The sequence below is a fragment of the Mesoplodon bidens genome, assembly GCF_964165515.1.
Source record: "Mesoplodon bidens genome assembly, chromosome: 16".
In the NCBI taxonomy this organism is placed as follows: Eukaryota; Metazoa; Chordata; class Mammalia; order Artiodactyla; family Ziphiidae; genus Mesoplodon; species Mesoplodon bidens.
In genome coordinates, this window is record NC_138173.1 from 22,687,315 (window position 1) to 22,709,862 (window position 22,548).

Sequence of the window (22,548 nt, forward strand, 5' to 3'; positions counted from 1 at the left end):
ATGCCAAAGAGAATATGATAAAGGTGTTCTCTCAATTCACTGGGGAGAAAAGTTAATAAAGGATGGTGAGATAACAACATAGCCATGTTAAAAAAACAGAAAATAGAGTCCATATGTCATAAATCAGGATAAATTCCAAATGAATAAACGATTTAAGAATGGTTCTAGGTAGAAACATGGAAAAATTTTATGTTACCTTGGTGTGAGGTTGGGCCTTGCTAACTGACTGCAAATCTGGAGACTATAAAAGAAAAAGTAAGTTAAACTACATTTAAAAATAATTCTGCATATCAGAAGACCCTTAAACAAGGTTAAAAGAGATGTATTGTGGGGGAAGGGTGGGGCTAGTCTCCTATAAAGAATTACAAGAAATTGTTAAAAAAAAAAAAAAGGCCAATAACCCAATAGATACGTTGACCAGGCTTATAAACAGTTCACAGAAAAGACAATACAAATGATTCTTTATGATTTGAAAAGATGTTTGCTCTCACTCATTATAGGAAAAAAAGGCAGTTAAAACCACAGAGAGAGCTATTTTTCACCTCTCTAATCAGTTAAAAAAACAGAAGTTTAGTATCATACTATGTTGGAGAAACTATGGGAAAATAAAGAAATACACTCTTAGTGGTGGCTTAAGTGTTTGTAACACCTACAAGAGGCAATTTAGCACTGTCTGTCACAATTACAATTGTATTTTAAAAACTGCATATAATTTAGTTGCCTAAAGTTTCTTTTTAAAATTATAAATTTGGGGGGGAGATCATTTAAGGACTCCTGATGAGGGAACATTTAAAATAATATGGCGTTTTCTTGAGTTTTTTTTTAATTTATTAAAAATTGTTTTGAAACTGTTTTTTGTTTGTTTTTTTAATTTGTTTGCAGCCTGAACCACCAAAGAAGCCATCTAATTGGAGGAGGAAGCACGAAGAGTTCATAGCCACCATAAGAGCAGCTAAAGGCCTTGGTCAGGCCCTTAAAGAGGGTGGCAAACTTCCTCCCCCTCCTCCACCTTCTTATGATCCTGGTATATGTCATATTGTTGACAGAAATTGTTCATGTGGGAAGGAAATATCGATAGTATTGATAGATTTCTTATAAGTTTTAAGATATTATTAAACTTATAATAATTGAACCTAATGAAACATGATCTTAAAAGTTTTCCTATAAAACAATGGTGACAATCCAGGCATTTAGGCTTATAAAAGACACATCAGTGTTGAACATAGAATTGCATTATCTTTTTATCTCAATACTTTATAAAGCATTTAATATCATTTAAAAATTATTATAGTAACTATTAAATGTTAATATTCCAGGAATTTTTTTTGTTTTGTTTTGTTTTGTTTTTGCGGTACGCGGGCCTCTCACTGTTGTGGCCTCTCCCGTTGCAGAGCACAGGCTCCAGACACGCAGGCTCAGCGGCCATGGCTCACGGGCCCAGCCGCTCCGCGGCATGTGGGATCTTCCTGGACCGGGGCACGAACCCGTGTCCCCTGCATCGGCAGGCGGACTCTCAACCACTGCGCCACCAGGGAAGCCCCAGGAATTTTTTTTTTTTTTTTTTTTTTTTTTTCGATACGTGGGCCTCTCACTGTTGTGGCCTCCCCCGTTGCGGAGCACAGGCTCCGGACGCGCAGGCTCAGCAGCCATGGCTCACGGGCCCAGCCGTTCTGTGGCATGTGGGATCTTCCCGGACTGGGGCACGAACCTGTGTCCCCTGCATCGGCAGGCGGACTCTCAACCACTGCGCCACCAGGGAAACCCCTTCAGGAAATATTTTAATCATGCATAATGTCGATTGAAATGTAGTGATTCAGTAAGATTCAAATAATTATGTTGCCTGGTTCTTTGGTATCTTCTAATCTGGGAAGGGAAAAAAATCATAATTTTGCTTCTAAAAATGTATTATTCTAGTGGGGTAACCACCACATAGACAGATATACCTAGATTATGCCCTAAATTCATGTATTTTTATATTTTCTTCATTGGGTGGGTAAAAGTTTCTTGTTTATTGTTCCCAAAAGCAAGGCAAGATGCTGGCAACCACATATGAGATAATTGAGATGATGAAAGATTTAAAATAGCACCATTGACATTTTGACAGTGGTTAATGGAGTAGCCTCAAGGGGTAGTTATTTTAATATAACAAGTTAGCTGCATTAAAATTGTGTTAGTAATCTAAGTTGGGATTAATTTCTTAGTAAAGAGAAAGTTAGGTGTGATCCTTTATAACATTTTATTGTAGAGGAGAGGTTGATAAACAATTTCTATAAAGGACTAATAGTTAATATCTTAGGTTTTGCAGTCCATAAGGTCTCTGTTTCAACTCCTTAACTCTGCCACTGTTGCAAGAAATCAGCCACAGAAAATATGTATATGAATGAATGTGGCTGTGTTCCAGAAACATGCAGCAGGCAGGCTGGATTTGGCCCATGGGCCCTTGTTTGCCAACTCCTGTTTGAGTCTTAGTAATTAACTTTAATGCTATGAGTATTTCTGGAATGTTCCATTTGGGTTTGCATCTCTTCAGTTTCTACCTTAATTTTCCCCATGAAGTTGAATTCTCTCTTTGTTTTAGAGGTATTTGTATATTGCATCTTATTCAACACAGCTATATTTCTCATGTTTATGTTAAGTCAGAGCTGGGGTCGGGGGCAGTTCTTCAGGATAATTTGGACTTCAGAAATTGTTTGATCTCTTAGTCCTGACAGAACAACTTCTTTGTTATTAGAGATTTTAGACCTATTTCACTAGTTAGCAGGACAAATTTCTGAGATTCAGATGAGTGTAAATTCTAAAGGGCAAAATACTCCATCTCAAAAAGTAAACCTATTGAAATAAATTGAAGATTTTTTTTGACACTGCTAAGTTGTTATATTTATTTCTTCTCTGTATCTCATAGAGTTGAAATCTTTCACAGTGCTATAAAATTTGGTTCTTTCTGGGATAACTTTAAGATTTATTTTGTGAGAAGTTTTGTTTTTACTATATATTGCATTTGGGCAGAATACATAATCTGCAACATTTGCTGTTTCTTAAATTTGAATTAATTATGTTAAGGAGATATATTTTTATTACTTATTCCATCTGTTGGGATCTCTAAGAGAAAATAAAACTGTATAAAGTCTATTAAATTATATCTTGACTGCTTTCCTCTAATTGAAATTAAAGATTTTAACAGATAAGCCCAAATTTTAAATTTTTATTTTATGTAAATTTTTATATAATGTAATGTGTTATTAACTACTTAACCTAGTCTACCTTATGAAAATATATATTTGTGATGAAAACATATGGTAATATAGAAGCAAAAAGTAATTAACATTTTTCCTTATTCATTTTTATGTAGGGACGATTTATCTTTTTTTTCCCCTCAAATTTGATTCTAAGCTGGGAGAAAATTGTAGTTTATCATATACTAGCATACTTTTTTTCTTAAATGTCTTTACTAAGTTTAGATAAGTCAGGTTGGGTGGTTATAAGAAAATGAGAGTTTTTGCTTAGCAGTTGTTATTTATGTTATATGTCTTGAGTTACTGTTCATAAAACTTATAACTCTTTATGCCCCATTTCAAGTATTATGTTACTAATCTGTTTCTTTTTTCTGTTTTAGATTATATTCAGTGTCCATATTGCCAGAGGAGATTTAATGAAAATGCAGCTGATAGACATATAAATTTCTGTAAAGAACAGGCAGCACGTATTAGTAATAAAGGCAAATTTTCTGCTGATACCAAAGGAAAATCAACTTCTCGGACACAGGTAATCATTGTGGTCATTTCTACAGATAAATGAGAAAATGACTTTAAGTTCACAGTTTTGTATTTATTCTTTACAGCACATTTAACTACAGTTTTCTCACCTGCTAAAATTTATATATTACTGTTCAGGGATTTAGTAAGAAATTTGAATGTCTAGTTGAGAACAAAATTTGAAGTGGACTTGAGTTAGTGAAGACTTAAAAATATACAGATTTAAAGAGGTATTAGGAAAAAAGGGAGAAAATTAGTTTAAAATAGATGCAGCAGATTCAGAGGAAACTAGAGGGGTTAGATGAGTGAGAAAATGACAATAAAAATCCACATTTGAAAATCATGTAAGTTGTGAATGTTGCCATGTTATATATGAGTAACACATTTGAGGAAATGAAAACATGGGGTCACATCCAGACTGCTACTTTTGAACTTTTAGGCAAATGACATTAATGTATGTAATCCTTCATTTCTTCATCTGTGAAGTGGTAATCTACATAACTATAGTGAGAAGCAAATGAAATGGTGTATGTGAAAGCACTTAGAGAACCATAAACCATGTAAAGATTTTGTAATATTAAATTTATTTTTACACTACTATTGTTTTTCTTTAAGCATATTGTTACATAAAAACTTTGACAATGTCATACTTTTAAGCAAATTTTATTTTTCACAAAGCTTTCATTTGTAAACTTTTTTTAGTACTGTAAACTTAGCAAATAGTAAATAATCAAATCTATTTTTTTTGTTACTTATGAATAAAATATTGGATTAAAAGACCACATTGCAATTGAGACCTCCTTGAGAGAATCCTCCCATTGAATTTTTGTTAATATTATTGGAAATGGAGCATATCATTATTACCATCATCATTGTGGGGAAAGAATAGCAAAGAAAACTCATTTAGAAGAATTTCCAAAACAGATGGCAAACAATGTATATCTTTTGAACAGTTAAGAACATCAGTAGGATTTTGTTTTGTTTTAAGAATAAAATAGTAGAGCAAAGGAAGTACAATAGAATGGGTGTATTCCAGCAGCTTGGTGCCAAATGATTCGTAAATGTAAAATCCAAGTAGTTTTTAAGGTCCCACCTTAAATTTTATAAGTTCTGATACCATGCCTAGTCATATATATTTATTTCAGTCTGACCCCATATTTTCTCATCTGTATTCATTCAAGAAGTTTTTGAGTACTCTCTCTGAACCAGACACTGTACCCGGTACTGGATCTACATTAGTAAACTAAGTAGAGTACTCTTCCTAAACATGCTTTAATGCTTCCTTGTCATATTTAGCAACTGTAATCTGGCCTGATTACCGCCCAATTTTTGACCCTGCTCTAATCAGAATAATGATACAAACACAGTGAAGATCAGGTTTCTGTAGGTAAAAACAAGAAGTTCTACCTTTCAGTTAAGCTGTCATAATTCTTCTTCACTAGGAATTTTATCAAATTCAGGCATGGTTGTATTAAAGTAGACCCATGAAGACATAGCAAACCAAAAATATCATCTAATGTATGCTAAATTACATGTCTTGTTATTTTAAAAGAACAAATTATTTTGAAATAACTCATGCATAATTTAGATCCTGCAATAGTTTTTCATCAAATTAGGCTAGACTGAGTTACCTTATGATTTTAAAGCAATACGATAAGTATTTTATGATTTAGGAATTTTCCTAATCATATTCTGATAGGAAATCATATTCTGATTTCCAAATCAGTATTCTGATTGATTCTTACCCTACTTATTCTAAAGTAATGAGGTTTTAAGTCTGGAAAGATGATGTGCAATTTTTAATAATTTTTTTTCTGATTATTAAAGGGATTCCTATTCTTTATGGAAAATTTGAGAAATATATATATTTTTAAAGTTATCAACATAGTTAACATTTTAAATATTTATCTCTAAGCTCTTATTTTTTACAACACTTTTATTCTGATTTTTTCTTACAATTTTCCTGTTATTTTTTTGTAAATTATACACATAGAAAACAAGCACAAAACATAAATACATGCATAACCACAGGAAAGTTGAGAAATACAATATTGTTAGTCTCACAAAAGCCTCCACTAGTGTTTCACTCCCAGAATGTAATGTTCTCTCACTCCTAGCCCCCAACACCCATGAAGTAGTCACTATTTTGACTTTACATATAATCAGTTTTTCCCTTTTTATAGAGTCCCCAGACCTCAATAATATTTTTATTTACTGTAGCTTTATGAAATTTTTTTTAATTGAAGTATAGTGGGTTTACAATATTACATTAGTTTCAGGTATATAGCATAGTGATTCAGTATTTTTACAGATTATACTTCATTTAAATTTATTACATAATAGTGGCTATATTTCCCTGTGCTGTACAATATATCCTTGTTGCTTATTTATTTTATACATAGTAGTTTGTATCTCTTAATCCCTTATGCCTATTTTGCCCCTCCCGCCTTCTCTAACTCCACTGGTAACCACTAGTTTGTTCTCTGTATGTGTGAATCTGCTTTTTTGTTATACTCACTAGTTTGTTTTTTTTTAGATTCCACACATGAGTGATAACATACAGTATTTGTCTTTCTCTGACTTCACTTACTATGATGTTCTCTAGGTCCATTTATGTTGCTGCAAGTGGTAATATTTTATTCCTGAATAATATTTCATTGTGTGTATGTATATATATATATACCACATCTTCTTTATCCATTCATCTGTCAGTGGACATTTAGGTTGCTTCCATGTCTTGGCTATTGTAAATAGTGCTTCAGTGAACATTGGGGTGCATGTATCTTTTCTAATTAGTTTTCGTTTTTTCCAGATATATGCCCAGGAGTGGGATTGCAGTATCACATGGTAACTCTATTTTTAGTTTTTTAAGGAACCTCCATACTGTTCTCCATAGTGGCTCTACCAATTTACATTCCCACCAACAGTGTAGGAGGTTTCCTTTTTCTCCACTCTCTCCAGCATTTATTATTTGTAGACTTTTTGATGATAGCCATTCTGACTGGAGTGAGGTGATACCTCATTGTAGTTTTGATTTGCATTTCTCTGATAATTAGCAGTGTTGAGCATTTTTTCATGTGTCTGTTGGCCATCTCTGTCTTCTTTGGAAAAATGTCTATTTAAGTCTTCTGCCCTTTTTTTTTTTTTGCGGTACACGGGCCTCTCACTGTTGTGGCCTCTCCCGTTGCGGAGCACAGGCTCTGGACGCGCAGGCTCAGCGGCCATGGCTCACGGGCCTAGCCGCTCTGCGGCATGTGGGATCTTCCTGGACCGGGGCACGAACTCGTGTCCCCTGCATCAGCAGGCGGACTCTCAACCACTGCACCACCAGGAAAGCCCTCTTCTGCCCATTTTTTAGTGGGGTTGTTTGTGTTCTTCATGTTGAGTTGTATGAGCTGTTTATAAATTTTGGATACTAATCCCTTATCAGTCACATCATTTGCAAATGATTTTCTCCCACTCAGTAGGTAGTCTTTTTGTCTTGTCAGTGGTTTCCCTTGGCTGTGCAAAAGCTCTTAGGTTTAATTAGGTCCCATTCACTTATTTTTTCATTTATTTCCTTTGCCTTAGTAGGCATATCTAAAAAAAATATTGCTATGCCTTATGTCAAAGAGTGTTCTGCCTGTTTTCTCTTCTAGGAATTTTATGGTTTCTGGTCTTACACTTAGGTCCTTAATCCATTCTGAGTTTATCTTTGTATATGGTTTGAGGAAATGTTATAATCTCATTCTTTTATATGTAGCCACCCAGTTTTCTCAGCACCACTTAATTAAACAGACTGTCTTTTCTCCCTTGTATATTCTTGCTTCCCTGTTGTAGATTAATTGACCATAGGTGCATGGGTTTATTTCTGGGCTCTCTATCCTGTTCCATTGATCTAGATGTCTTATTTTTGTGCCAGTACCATGCTATGTTGATTATTGTAGCTTTATATTATAGTCTGAAGGCAGGGAGCATGATACCTCTGGCTTTGTTCTTAGCTTTATAAATCTTGATATCTGGTAGAACTTTTTCTCCTACCTTCTGTTTTTTAAGGTTGTTTTAGCTAATTTTGGTCCTTTGCATTTTCACATAAATTTGAAATTATCTTTTTAAGGTCATTGCACACATGTGCACATACATACACACCTGTGTTTGATTTTTGATTAGGATTGCATTGAATCAGCTGGGATTGTGTTTATATCTTCACTGTCTCGGTCTATCCCAGACTCAATATTATCAATCTTTTTCATTTTGGCTGTTGTTGTGCATGTATGGTGGTGTATTGTTGTGATTTTAATTTACATTTCTTTGAAAACCAATTAGTTTTAGTATCATTTTGTGTTTTTATTGGTCATTTGTGTCTTCTGTGAAGTATCTGGAAGGTTTTTCTGGTCCTTTTTTTAGGTTCTCTTATTGAATGAAAGCATGTGTTAAATATTCTCAGTCTTTTCTCAAATGTGTATTAACAATATTTTCTTCCCTTCTGTGTCTTGGTTTTTTTTTTTTTTTTTTAAGGATGGCTTTTGAAAAGCCAAAAGCTTAAAACTTTGATGAAGTCTAATTTATAAATTATTTCTTTTGTGATTCTTTTTTCTTCTTGTTTCTAAGGAATCTTTACCCTTACGAAGCTTGCAAAGATTTTTCTCCTTTGTCTTCTAGAAATTTTATAGTTTTAGCTCTTACATTTAGATCTGTGGATTATTTCAAGCTAATATTTGTATGATGTGAATTAAAGGGCAATTTTTAATTTTTTTCTATATGGATAATCTGTTGTTTCGGCACCATTTGTTGAAAAGACTTCTTTACCCAATGAATCGGCCTAAGCACCTTGTTTGATCATCAGTTGAATGTATATTTTTAGGTCTATTTCAGGACATACTGTTCTGTTCCATTGATCTGTATGTTCTTTTATCAATACCACACTATTGCCATACTAAATATTATACCATATAAGCCTTAAAATCATGTAGTCTAAATTCTTCAACTTCTTTTTTCTTTTTAAAATTACTTTGGTTATTCTAGGTTGTTTACATTTTATATAAATTTTTTTTGTTTTGCTAATTTCTACAAAAAAAGTCTACTAGTGCTTGATTGAAATTACATTAAATACATAAATCATTTGGGGAAAATTAACATCTTAATATTGAATTGTCCAGTCCATGAATTTGTTATATTTCTTGCTTATTTAAGTGTTCTTCTTTTTAATTGAATATAATTGATGTAGAACATTATATTAGTTTCAGGTGTACAACCTAATGACTCAATATTTGTTTATATTACAAAGTGATCACCACAATAAGTCTAGTTAACATCCATCATCATACACGATTACCGAATTTTTTTTCTTATGATGAAAAACAAAATTTATTTCAAGAGTGTTTTCCTTATCTTGTCTGATCTTGACATTGTTTCTTAATCTTGCACCCTACTATTTTGCTAAATTCACTTATTAATTATAATAGCTTATTGTAGATATCATAGGGTTTTTCTGTGTACACAATCGTGTCATCTGTAAATAAGGACAGTTTTACTACCTCCTCTTCAATCTCTATGCCTTTTTCTCCCTGTAATAATTTATTGCACTAGCTAGAATTTTCAGTCCAGTGTTGAGTAAAAGTTGAGAAAGTGAGAGAGTTGCCTTCTTCCTGTTCTTAGGTGAAAACCATTCAGTTTTTCACCATTGAGTACGATATTGCTGTGGATTTTTGTTGATGCCCTTTGTCAGGCTGAGAAAGTTCTCTTCTAATTGCTGAGAGTTCTTTTTTAAACCAAGAATGCATTTTGCATTCTATCGAATGCTCTTTATCTATTGAAATACCATAGTTTTTCTCTTACTCTGTTAATGTGATGAAATGCACTTATTTATTTTCAGATGTTAAACCAACTTTGCATTCCATGAATAAATTCTACTTTGTTATGAATTATTGCTCTTTTTATAAATTATTGGATTTGATATGCTAAAATTTAGAATTATTGCCTCTCTGCTTGTGAGAAATATTGGTGGGTAGTTAGTTCTCTTCATTTGATGTTTTTAGCTGGTCTTGGTATCAGGGTAATGCTAGCCTCATATGGATTTGCAATTATTTCCTCCTCCATTTCCTGAAAGAGCTTGTAAATTCTTTTTTTGTAGACTTTTACAGTATTGATATTATTCCTATTGTGTATGTTTGCTAAAATTCACCAGTGAAGCCATCTAGGTATGGGTTTTTCTTTTTTTCAGAGCTTTTCATCTACATCATTTTCTTGGGTAGATACAAAACTGTTCAGATTTTCATTTCTTCTTGGTGTCAGTTTGGGCAGTTTGTATCTCTTAAGTAATTTGTGTAATTGGATTTATTGACCTAAGGTGTTAACTTCTTAATGTAGAAATTTGTTGTGATATCCTCTTTTTCATTCCTAATACAGGTATTTTGTATTCTCTTTTTTTTCCCCCTCTGATTAGTTTTTTTCCCTTGATTATTCTGTTTAGAGATTTGTTGATTTCATTACATCTTTTCAAAGAAACAGCTTTTGGTTTTATTGCTCTAGCATTGCTTTAGCTACATCTCAAAAATCTGAATATGTGTTTTTTTTTTCTTATTCGTTCAAAACATTTTTAAATTTGTGGCTTCTTTTACTCAAAGTCTAGTCAAATATGAGTCATTTACTTCCAGATACAGTCATCCCTTGGTATCCTTGGAGGACTGGTTCCAGGAACCCCACCCCACGCTCGCTGCCCCTCCAAGGATAAGTCCCTAATGTAAAATTGCATAGTGTTTGCATATAACCTACATCCTTCCCACATATTTTAATCAGATCATCTCTAGATTACTTATAATATCTAATACAATGTAAATGCTATGTAAATAGTTGTAACTACAGTATAAATGTTACGTAAATAGTTGTGTACATGTGGCAAGTTCAAGTTTTGCTTTTTGGAACTTTTTGGAATTGTTTTTGACCTGTGGTTAGTTGAATCCATGGATTCGGAACCTGTAAATGTGGAACCAGTAGATATAAAACCCATGGATACAGAGGGCCAACTGTGTTTGGAGCTGTTCTAGATGTTTTGTTGTTGTTGTTTTAATTCTGTTGTGGTCTGAGAACGTACTTGGTAAGATTTTTATCTTATTGGGATTTGTTTAATTGCCTAGCATGTGGTCTCTTAATGAATGTTCTGTGGCATATAAAAAGCAGAGTGTATTCTGAAGTTGTTGGGTATAAAGTTTTATAAATGTCAGTCTGGTAAGGTGGCTGGTAGCTTCATTCAGATCTTCCATGTTCTTTTTATTCCATCAGTTACTAAGAGAAATGTGTTAAAATCTTTATGATTGTGAGCTTTTCTATCTCATTAATTTTGCCAGTTTTTGCTTCAAGTATTTTGAATTTCTCTTATTAAATGTGTTTTACATTTACAAATATAATATCTTCTGTATTTATTGATTCTTTTATCATATGGAGTGTCCCTTTTTGTCTTTAGTGACATTCCTTGTGTTGAAATTTGTTTCATCGATAACATAGCTGTTTCAGCTTAATTATCCTAATTTTCTTTCTATTCTTTAACTTAAATTTGTAGATTTGCATCTCCTGTAGACAGCCTATAATTTTCTTTAATCCATCTGACAACCTCAACCTGTTTGTTGAAGTGTTTCGGCATTTACATTTAATGTAATCATTGATATGTTTGTGTTTAGGTCTGCTGTGTTGCTATTTTCTCTTTTTTTATTTTTGTTTTTATTCCTCTGTTACTTCTTCCTTGCCTCTCTTGTTTTAGTAAAAGACATTTTATTTTCTCTATTGGCTTTCTAACCACAAGTCTCTGTGTTTTTTAAAATCATTGCTCTAGGGATAACAAAATGCATCTTTAACTTAACCCTGTCTATTGATATGTTTATATACCTCTCACCAATCTTAGTGCTGTTGTTGTATATATGTAAAACTCTGTAGACATTATTAAGCCATCAGTACTCTTGATGTGTATTGTTATAAGTGTTATACTTACTGCTTTAAAACCTGTCTTTTAAAGAAATTAGGAGAAAATAATATGTGAACATATATTTATATGTATATAGGCACACACACTATATTTATGCATACATGTATATACTCTGCATTTTATATTTACTCACATATTATCATTTCCAAACCTCTTCATTTCTTTTTATAAATCTCTGTTGCCATATTTTGTCATTTTCCTTCAGCCCGAATAAGTTTCTTTAGCTTTCTAATAGTACAGATCTGCTGGCAATGAATTCTCTGTTTTTGGTTATCTGAAAAAATGCCTATATTTTACCTTCATTTCTCTGTTGAGATTCCTTATATGTTCATTCACTGTTACCATATTTCCCTTTAATTCTTGTGTATATGTTCCTTTACTTTTTTTTTTTTTTTTTTTTTTTTTTTTTGTGCTGTATGTGGGCCTCTCACTGCTGTGGCCTCTCCCATTGCGGAGCACAGGCTCCAGACATGCAGGCTCAGCGGCCACAGCTCACGGGCCCAGCCACTCCGCAGCATGTGGGATCTTCCCGGACCGGGGCACGAACCCGTGTCCCCTGCATCGGCAGGCAGACTCTCAACCACTGCGCCACCAGGGAAGCCCTCCTTTACTTTTTGAACATATTTATAATAACTGTTTTGAAATTCTTAATTACAAAGTCTTACACACCTGTGCCCACTTGAAGTCAGTTTCTGTTGCCTTTTTTTGCTGAATATGGGTCATGCTTTCCTGTTTTCATTTTCCTTTCCTTGTCTCCCCTTTCCCCTTCCCTTCTGCTTCCCTTCTCTTTCATTTCCTGAAATGAAACCCATAGATACACAGTTTCCAGAAGGACTGCTTTTGGATGATTTCCAATCTCTTAAAATCCTTTTTTTAAATCCTCTTTTTAAAATCATTATCTATAGGAGGATTATACAGCTGCTTCATTTCTCCACCGTTGAATTTGTAATCTGTTATTTTAATTTCTTCTTCTAATTTTCTGTTACTTTTTTTTTTTTTTTTTTTTTTTGCCATACACGGGCCTCTCACTGTTGCGGCCTCTCCCGTTGCAGAGCACAGGCTCTGGACGTGCAGGCGCAGCGGCCATGGCTCACGGGCCCAGCTGCTCCGCGGCATGTGGGATCTTCCCGGACCGGGGCACGAACCTGTGTCCCCTGCATCGGCAGGCGAACTCTCAACCACTGCGCCACCAGGGAAGCCCCCTATGTTACTTTTTATAGTTTCCAGTTCCCCGTTGATATTTTCAAAGTTGTCTTTTATATCTTTGAATGTAGTAAGCAGAATTGTTTTATGTTATGTGTCTGATAATTGTTATGTCACGTGACCTTTATGGATATGTTCTTGCTTTTTTCATTCGTGGTTCCTTATATCATTATGTTTGTAATTATTGACCATTTTCTGCTGTTGCTCTTAAAATGTTATTCTCGAGGATTAATCTTGTGAAGTGCCTTTTTCAGAGAAAATTTGTACTTGTTTCTTCCAGGTATCTACCAGTCTGGAGACACATTAAATTAAATTACTGGCTTTAGTTTGCTGTACCATCTAGTAATGCATAATCATAAAGCAAATCCATGTGATGGCCAGACCCTGTTACAATCTCACATGGTGTTGGCCTGGCAGTTCTTTTTCCTCTCATCTGACATTCAGTGCTTTTAAAATGATTTTTTTGTACTTTCCTGAGCATTTTAAAATTTTTAATTGAAGGTTTGGTACAAATAGTACCTTTTACCATTTTATCAGAAATGAACGTCCTTCACGTTCTTTAAGCTTTTTCCAATTTCAATAAAAAGTCTTCGTAAATATAAATATTTTACTAACAAAATTTATTAGATTTGTGATCTGTATAAAAACACATGAAATAATCACCTAACAAATACTTACATGATGAATGAAATATGTATTGAGTATAACTATAAAATCAGAGTTTGTTCTTTTGATCATTAAAGTAAATTTATACAAAATTGTTGCTAGCTAGAGTCATCCTGAAATCCTACCAGTAGAATTTCAGCTTGATGTTGTAGAATAGATAAAATACAGGTCAGTAAGGAAGGAGTCATATTATCTAGGTCAGGGGAACAGCAAGTTACTGAGAGACAGGTGAATATGTTTTAAACAAGAGGCATTCAGAGTAGTATGAGGATTCAGTAAGGAAACTAATGTGACTAGTTTTGGTTGAAAATAATAGGAAATATTATAGGAGATAGATAAAGTTGGGCTAGGTTCTGGTCATCTCAGAAGATCTGGCCAAAAAATTGAGTAAAATAGTAGGAGGTCTCTACGGAGGGGGAAAAACAAAGCACCTTTTGAAAGGAATATTCTGCCTTTTTCTGTTTGTAAGCCATTAAGTTAATAATAGTAATTCCGAACATGTGAATAAAAATTTCTAGTACCGGTATGTAATGCTGCCAGGGCCCTTCCTGCCTAAAATTTGACCTCTCAATGTGTAATACGCTATACCAGTATCTTTTATTTTATTTTATTATTTTATTTTTTTTATTTTTTTTGTGGTATGCGGGCCTCTCCCTGTTGTGGCCTCTCCCGTTGCAGAGCACAGGCTCCGGATGCGCAGGCTCAGCGGCCATAGCTCACGGGCCCAGCCGCTCCATGGCATGTGGTATCTTCCCGGACCGGGGCACGAACCCGTGTCCCCTGCATCGGCAGGCGGACTCTCAACCGCTGCATCACCAGTGAAGCCCACCAGTATCTTTTATTAATGCTAATCATTTTGCTCTGTTTTTGGTAATTAGCACAATATGAGTGGGTTACCAATCCTGTTTCTTAATCCAATTTTATTGACCCCATTTTTAGTAGACATGCCTCTAATATTTTGACAAATCTTTGTTAGGTCTTTTTTTTCCATATTGTTAGTTTTAAAATCTTGCCTCATGTCTTCATTAGCATTGGCATTTTAGTAGCAGAGACTAACACTAACCAGAAATACCCCTTAGGTTTTCAAAGAAACAGTATATTTATATGCTCATCTCCAAAGTCTCCTAGTCATTTGTTCATTTGACAGACAGTTATTGCAGGTTTTCTAGTTGCCAAGTGCTTAAGAAATTGCAGTTTCTGGCATTACACTGCCAAATGTCCATGATATGTGTGTGTGTGTGTGTGTGTGTGTGTGTGTGAGTGAGAGAGAGAGAGAGAGGGACCATTTTACCAAGATTTGTTTTTGTAAAAGGTCAGTTACTGAATTTTGAAGAGAGATAATATTTGACTTCAAAATTTGTGCTTAGCAGTTTTCATCAGTAGCACATCTTAAATTTTTTACTGATTATAGGTTATAAATATGATTTGATTTTTGAAAATTAGGTTTCAAACCAATTTTTCTCATTAAGTCCAGAGCAATCTAAATAATGCATTGGGCTCAAGTACACATACATGCAAGCACAGTAATCACCTTATAGTTGCAGTATGGGGCTAGAACTAAGGTGGCGTGAGTCTTAATTCCTATTTTGTTGTTAAGTTGGGGTGTAACCCTGGGCAAATTCACTTCTTTATATTGGAGTAGGTGTTCAATAAGATTCTTTTAAATTCAGTAACAGCAAAATTTGACTCAAGTAAGAGACAGTAAAAATTAATGGTGATACCTCTAGAGAATAGAGAAAAAAATGAGAATAAACGAGATAAGCTAAAATACCCTGTCTTTCTCAGCCCACATTCCATTCATCTAACATGGTCTGGTGAGGTTAATAAAGACAGAATTAGCTCTTTCCACATTGGGGCAATAATCCATTAAGCAGCTATTGTAAAACTTGTTCAGACTGATAGGTACTCTTATGAATTTTTATCAGTAAGAAATATGACTGGATTATATATATGAAATATAAAACCATACCCAGGAACATGTAAAAATCTTGACCTTTAAAGCTACACCACTGAGTGAGCATCATTGGGCATTTCGAAGTTTTTCTGTTACTATGGTTGGCATTTAAAATCTTAACATTGAGGAAATTTTTTTTCCATTTCATCCATTTTGTTTTCTTTGAATTGGGAATAGTTGCTCTTAGTTTATTTTAGCAGTACAACATCTGAGCCAAACTTTTAGTTCTCTAGTTTTGAGAAGAAACATATTTTAGGAAACCTCTCTGTGAGGTGATATATTTTAACCTACAGTTTCTAAATTTGGATAATTCAGGAACTAATAAAAAGATTGCTCATTTAAGGTAATGTATGCTTTTGAAATACTGGTTTACAATCCATAATCAAAGAGTGATGATGATCAAATATTTTATTTTCATTATTTTAGTATAAGCCTCCTGCACTCAAAAAGTCCAATTCTCCTGGAGCCACCTCATCAGGATCTTCACGATTACCACAGCCAAGTGGCACTAGCAAAACTGTTGTAGGTAATGAGATCCATAAAATAACTTGATTTTTTTTTTCTTTTAACAGTGTTGGTACAGAAGGAAATGAATATAGTATTCTGTTCTGGATTATTCAAAATAGATTTATAATTAGGATGAGATGTGGAGGATAAGTAATTATTTTGGCTTAGGAATAAAGTAACTTTCAGTAGCTTCTACTTTAGATATTTTATAGTACTTTTTTTTTTTTTAGCTATATGTCTACCATCAGTGTTGTAGTGATATATCATCTCTTGAGAATAGTCAACCAAGTTCTTTTCTTGATTCTTTGACCACAGTATTTTTCCCCTCGTTTCTCCCTATCCCTCTCTGAACTTGACAGGTATCCTTAATAGACAAATATTTAATGGTTTGAAGAAAATACTGATTACTGAAGTGTATCTTTACTTGTATATAAATTGTAAGAAGGAAATACAGAAATTATAAATGAAGGATGTGTATGTTGTTCCCTGGAAATTTTATTTATTTATTTTTTCTTATTTGATAACTCATTTTGTTCTTTTGCCACAAAGATTTATTGCCACTAAAGCACTGTTTTCCTTGTCAGATGCTCTGTTTTTTGTGATTTTTGTTTTTCAGACTGTCGTTAAAACTAATACCTTTTTTATTATAAGGTGTTCCTTCAGGTAAAGTGTCTTCAGTTAGCAGCTCTTTGGGAAACAAACTTCAGACCTTGTCTCCCTCCCATAAAGGGATAGCAGTCCCTCATGTAGGGTAAGTCTACATTGAATTTAATTTATTAGTGATATATACATATATATATACACACACGATACTAAGGTTTTATTTTGTTTAGGTAATTGGCTTTTTCATTAATCTTAATTTCTAAGTTTGTCTTTTAACATATTGCTCATTAGGAGCTCACACATTGCTATTGAGAAACTAAATTAGTATAACCAGTTAGGAAGAAAATCTGGTGGCATTTATCAAGAGTCTTAACATTCATATCTTCGATTGAATAATTTTATTTCTGGGAATCTAGTCTAAGGAAATCACTTAAAATATGGTAGATTTTTATAATCATTATTTTTTAAGCACGTATCAGGCACTGTGCTAGACATTTTACATTATTTTTATTAAAACTGTCCACTGCCATAGGATGAGAGGATCAGAGAAGCAGAGTAATTCACTCAAAGCTACACAGCTGTTAAGAGTTGGAAGCAGGATACAAATTGGAGTCTCTGGCAGTAAACACTGGTCTCTTTTCATGTTTTTATTATAAAGTAAAAGAAATAAAATCATCTAAATGTCTAGCTTTGTTTGAATAGCAAATTGTGAAAATCTACAAAAGGATATTATATAATCATAAAATATATATAAATTTTAAAAAGATGATCCTGCTATTATAGGAGAAGTATGTGGGATACAAACTCCATGTATACTTTGATAGAAGCTATAAAAATTTAATAATTTTAAAATACTTTTTATCTTTCTATGGTTTTATATACATGGCTTTTAATAAAGTAGCATAATTAAGCTTTCAACAATTATTTTAATCTGGGAAAATTTGTTGATAACACTAGAGTTTTTAATAGAAGTCTTTCTATTCCAGTAGAAACTCACTTTCCATTTTGATAAACTAGAAAATTAAGGAATTGCCATATGATTATTAGAATGCAGCCTTATTCTTTATCTTTACACATACTGATAAAGTTGATTTAGGAAACATAGCATACATTATTTTCAGATCTAATTTCTCACTTTGGTTTTTATGTAGGAAATATATATGATGGTATCTATCCATATAGACTAACTGCCTTTTGTTTCCTAATTTGGACTACATAGAAAGTGCAAGACCTCAAAAGAGTTTCATGTAATTATTATAGAAAAAGAACGAGATCTCTTTAGTTAAATGTCTTTCCTCTTTGTTGTGCTTCCAAAAAGAAGAGACAGGCTATCCTTAAGAAAGAGACAGGTTATCAGTAGAACAGGTGGTTGAAAAGTAAAAAGTTCTCATCTTCCAGTGCTAAAAAAAACTCATCGATTTTTTTTTGTTTGTTTGTTTTGCTTCTCTGCTGAGTTGACCCACTAGATATTTCACTGAAGTATAGACATAGCAATATGTTTTAACTTTACAAACAGTAACTTCATTTAGTTGATTATGAATTAAAGGCTGGTAGTTTTTTAGTACCTTTCCTAGCATACTGGTAATTTTATCAGTTGACACTGTTAAGTTGTACTGACACTGTTTTTAAAAGAGAACATGTGAAGCTGGCTGGTAAAATGAAAAGGGTTACTGACTTTGGATTAGAAAGCTAGGCTTCTAGATCCTACTTTGCCCCTAAATACCTATATGACTTTGTGCATATCTCTTTTCTCTGACTCACTCTGACAACTTTCTGTGACTCTGCTTACACCTTGACAGATGATCTAAGAAAATCTGACCAACATTTATTGATCTTTAGGAGAAAATGTTTTTACTAACTAGCAAAGGCTTTAGGCACAAGAACTTTATAAGTTATGCACTGCTACAATGCTGTAAAGATTTAAAATTTCTGGTGGTCCCATATTATATTAAACTGTCAAACATAACTGTTTAAATCCCAATTTTATATATGATCCTTATGTGTTAAAGGCGTTGTTTCCAACTACTGGAAGGAGAGTGCTGATGTGTGCTTCTGACCAATATATTACTGTATTAACTGGAACATTACTGTATTTCTATATTGAATAGAATCCTTCACGACTATTTAGTGGCACAGCTGGTTATTTTTTGAGATTATTGAGATAATGATTTGTCTCTTTCCCTTACTAGATTGTAAGCTCTGTGATAGCAAAGCCCTGTGTCTGCTTTGCTTACAAATATAACTACAAAATATAAATAGTATAATGCTTGGCATATAGGCACACGAATTTTTGGTGAATATACGAAAAAAATAGTGAATCAATAAATTCCTCATTTGTCAATTTTTTGACCCATCACAGAATCATGGTCTGGTAGTGGTAAGAAAATTACTAGAGGTTTATATGATAACAATCATTTTTATTGACACAGATAATTCAGGATCGAGTAAAGATAGAATTAAGACATCTGACTAGCTATGATGTTCAAGCAATTGAACACCCTTCTGAGATTAGTAAAATGAGTTGTTTTAGTGGCTTGATTATTTAGAGCCTGGTATATATAATCTTTATTGTGGTCAGCTTTAATCATACATATCAGTGGTCTGTAATGCTTAGCATATATTGGAGTCATACGACAGAAAAATTTATCTTTTTACTTGGAAAAATTCTCATATGTTTGATAATTCTAGACAACCTGTGGGTTGACTGATTTAAACAGAATTTTTATTTAAGCAAAACATACCCCTGATAGAAAATTTTTTTCTTAGCTAAAAGATGATTTTCTTTACTACTAGAGATTTTAGACGTATGATGAAACACAGAGCTTTTAAATAAATATTGCCACGCTTGAATTGTATCAGAGAGTTTACATAGTCATGCCTTGAGAATTGTGTTTTCTTAATGGTTAATTACTAGCTTAAATGAATACGTCAGCTGATAATTTTCAATAGCTAAATTATCAAATTTCAAAGATTTACTTCTGTTCAGTTACTCTGAAAAACAGGAGTTTACTTTGGAGATATAATGTAATAGATGTGGTAAAACTAGAGAAACAGAATGCATGTAAGGAGCATTTTTTAATTAAAAAAAAGAAATTGGTTTCTCATACTTTACATTAACAAAAGTGAGAAATAAATGTCTAGTTTTTAAGTATATTTTTGTATGAATGGAAGCAGGCTTTTCTTATAAGCCAATCTTCTGATGTGTGTGGTTTGTGTGGACCATTATTTAGATTTTTCTGAATTTCTCTGTCTTTTATTATTGATCTAGAAATGCCACAACCTAGAATTTCAGAGTTTGACTTATTTTATGGATAACAATGATTTAGGCTATTGGACTAGGGAAGCTCACTTTGCCATGGAATTGAGATACTACATTATCTGTATAGGATTGATGAGTTTAGGATTAAAATTAATTTGTCATTAATCTTATGACAGATTTCAAAACTTTGAGTGCCTCAAAGTATCAGAGCTATAGATGTCTACAGAGATACAGAATACCACTTGATAAAATTTTTCCCCAAATTATTTCAGACATCATTTTTTTTAATTTTATCTATTCTGCTTTGTTACAGTCGTACAGGACTGAGTGGCTTATTTTCTAAGGGTTCATTCTAATGGTATCAACAATAAACAAGGACCTCCCCTAAGTCAAAGTTTGTCTCAAATTAGAAATAGATTGATACTGTTGCCAAATATTTTTTTTAAAATGTTCATTCAGGTATAAATATTTGGAAAGCCTGCCAAAGTATTGTTCCTTTCTAGATATACTAATCATATCATAGCAGTTACATGCAACTAGAGATAGTCCTTTTAAAAAGTCTAGGTCAAAATTGAAGAGTTTATCATCTACAGAAATGTATTAGCTTGACAAAAAGTTAAGTGTTTCTGTCTAGGAATACAGGATAATCTAGTGATATTTATCATAACCCTTTATAGTAAAATTTTAAAGATCGTCATTGAAATCTGCCTTTCATTTAGATTTTCAAAGTCCTAAAATACTGGCATGCTCTCATGTATGTAATTTTGATATTTTAGAACAGTTGATCTTTTTGTACTTATTTTATTATTATTATTTTTTTTTATTTTGCGGTACGCGGGCCTCTCACTGTTGTGGCCTCTCCCGTTGCGGAGCGCAGGCTCCGGACGCGCAGGCTCAGCGGCCATGGCTCACGGGCCCAGCCGCTCCACAGCATGTGGATCTTCCCGGACCGGGGCACGAACCCGTGTCCCCTGCATCGGCAGATGGACTCAACCACTGTGCCACCAGGGAAGCCCCCAACAATTGTTTTTATTGGAACATGGCCACACCCAATTGTTTATATATTGTCTGTGGCTGCATTCATGCTACGGTTACAAAGTTGAGTGTGACAGAGATGGTGTGGCTTACAAAGCCTAAAATATTTACTGTCTGGCTTTTTACAGGAAAAGTTTGCCACTCCCTTTTTTTCTGAATGAGCGAGTTATCATAGGAATTAGATATTTGTAATTTGAAGGTATGGGTTTTAAGGATTCTTCATTTATTCCCAAGGATGGAACTGTTTTTAAGTCATGTGGAATATCTAGGAAGTTAAGCCAAAGATTAGTGTTCCCGTGAACCAAAGGGTTTTTAAAAAAAAAAACTTTTATTAATCCATTCAAACACATTTCTGTGGTTGAACTGAAAGAACAATAAGGGATTACAAATATACTTTCGTGTTGATTCTGACCAAATCTAGGTGCCAATTTCAGGACATATCCTTGAATTTCATATGGGATTCTATGTTATGTGTAGAATTGCTTATTCTGCACCAAATTTACACTGTGTAGATGTGCTTGCTTGGCTTCAAAATACCTTCCTTTTTTTCCTTAGCAGTAGCAAGACTTCTTTTACTGCTGAATGGATTTGTTTATTCCTGCCTTAATTTCTTTCAGACCTTGGGTGTGTCACTGTCATTACTGAATTGGACCCTTTAAAAGAAAAATAGCATAGAGACACTCTAAAAACATTGATATTGATAGTCCATAATTATTACTATCAAATTGAAATTTCTCAAACTTTGTCAATAATGTAAAAATACATTATAAAGTAGATTTCTCATTGTACTTTTTCAAAATGTATTATCAGAGTAACCCCTGATGTAGATAGATGTATAAATGCAGTATTAAAATCAACAAAGGTGATTGTTTTTTTCATAACTTGAAACATCTAAGGCATCTGAGGGCAGGCCAAACATGTAATAGAGAACTCCTGGTTCCTTTACTTGTTTTATTCACTTCCTTAAGTCAGTTACTGATGGTGTGCAAGACCAAGAAAGACATAGAGAAGAAACTTTGACCAAAGAGCAATCAGTTGTGTTTAAAACTTTAAATTCCTTTTGAATATATGTCACTACTTTTGCAAAGATTTCAGTTTCTTTTCAAATGTCCCTTTATCTTGTTTCTGCTTTGACTTATCTTTAGTGCTACTGAAGGTATAGGGACAGAAAAGAAGGGGTTTAATAGAAAAGGAGACAAGAGCAAAGAAGTGTTCTTGTTCACTAAAATAAATATGAAGATGGTAAATGGTCTGGATCTGAGTCAGTTTAGGGAACGATTTAAGTATTTGAAAGGTCTTCTTTCATAAACTGATAATTTTACCTTTTCAATTTTTTATTGAAGTATAGTTGATGTACAATATTATATGTTTCAGGTGTACAACATAGTGATTCACAATTTTTAAGGTTATAATCCATTTATAGTCTTAAAAATATTGGCTATATTCCTTTTGTTGTTCAGTATATCCTTGTAACCTGTTTATTTTATACATGGTAGCTTGAACCTCTTAATCTCTTGCCCCAAACTTTCCCTCCCTCCTTCCGTCTCCGCACTGGTAACCACTAGCTTTTTCTCTATATCTGTGAGTCTGTTTCTTTTTTGTTATATTCACT

General features: G+C 33.4%; 1 protein-coding gene across 2 annotated transcripts in view; it reads left to right on the forward strand.

The window, feature by feature from the left end:
• Window positions 1–22,548, forward strand: part of ZC2HC1A (zinc finger C2HC-type containing 1A) — a 59,255-nt gene that overhangs the window by 21,158 nt on the left and 15,549 nt on the right. Inside the window, exons 4-7 of one of the 2 annotated variants that reach the window (XM_081214259.1) lie at window positions 883–1,024; window positions 3,614–3,762; window positions 15,959–16,058; window positions 16,691–16,790. In XM_081214259.1, coding sequence (XP_081070385.1) covers window positions 883–1,024; window positions 3,614–3,762; window positions 15,959–16,058; window positions 16,691–16,790 — 491 coding nt within the window. The remainder of the gene's footprint in view (window positions 1–882; window positions 1,025–3,613; window positions 3,763–15,958; window positions 16,059–16,690; window positions 16,791–22,548) is intronic. The other variant, XM_081214260.1, reaches the window with a different exon arrangement.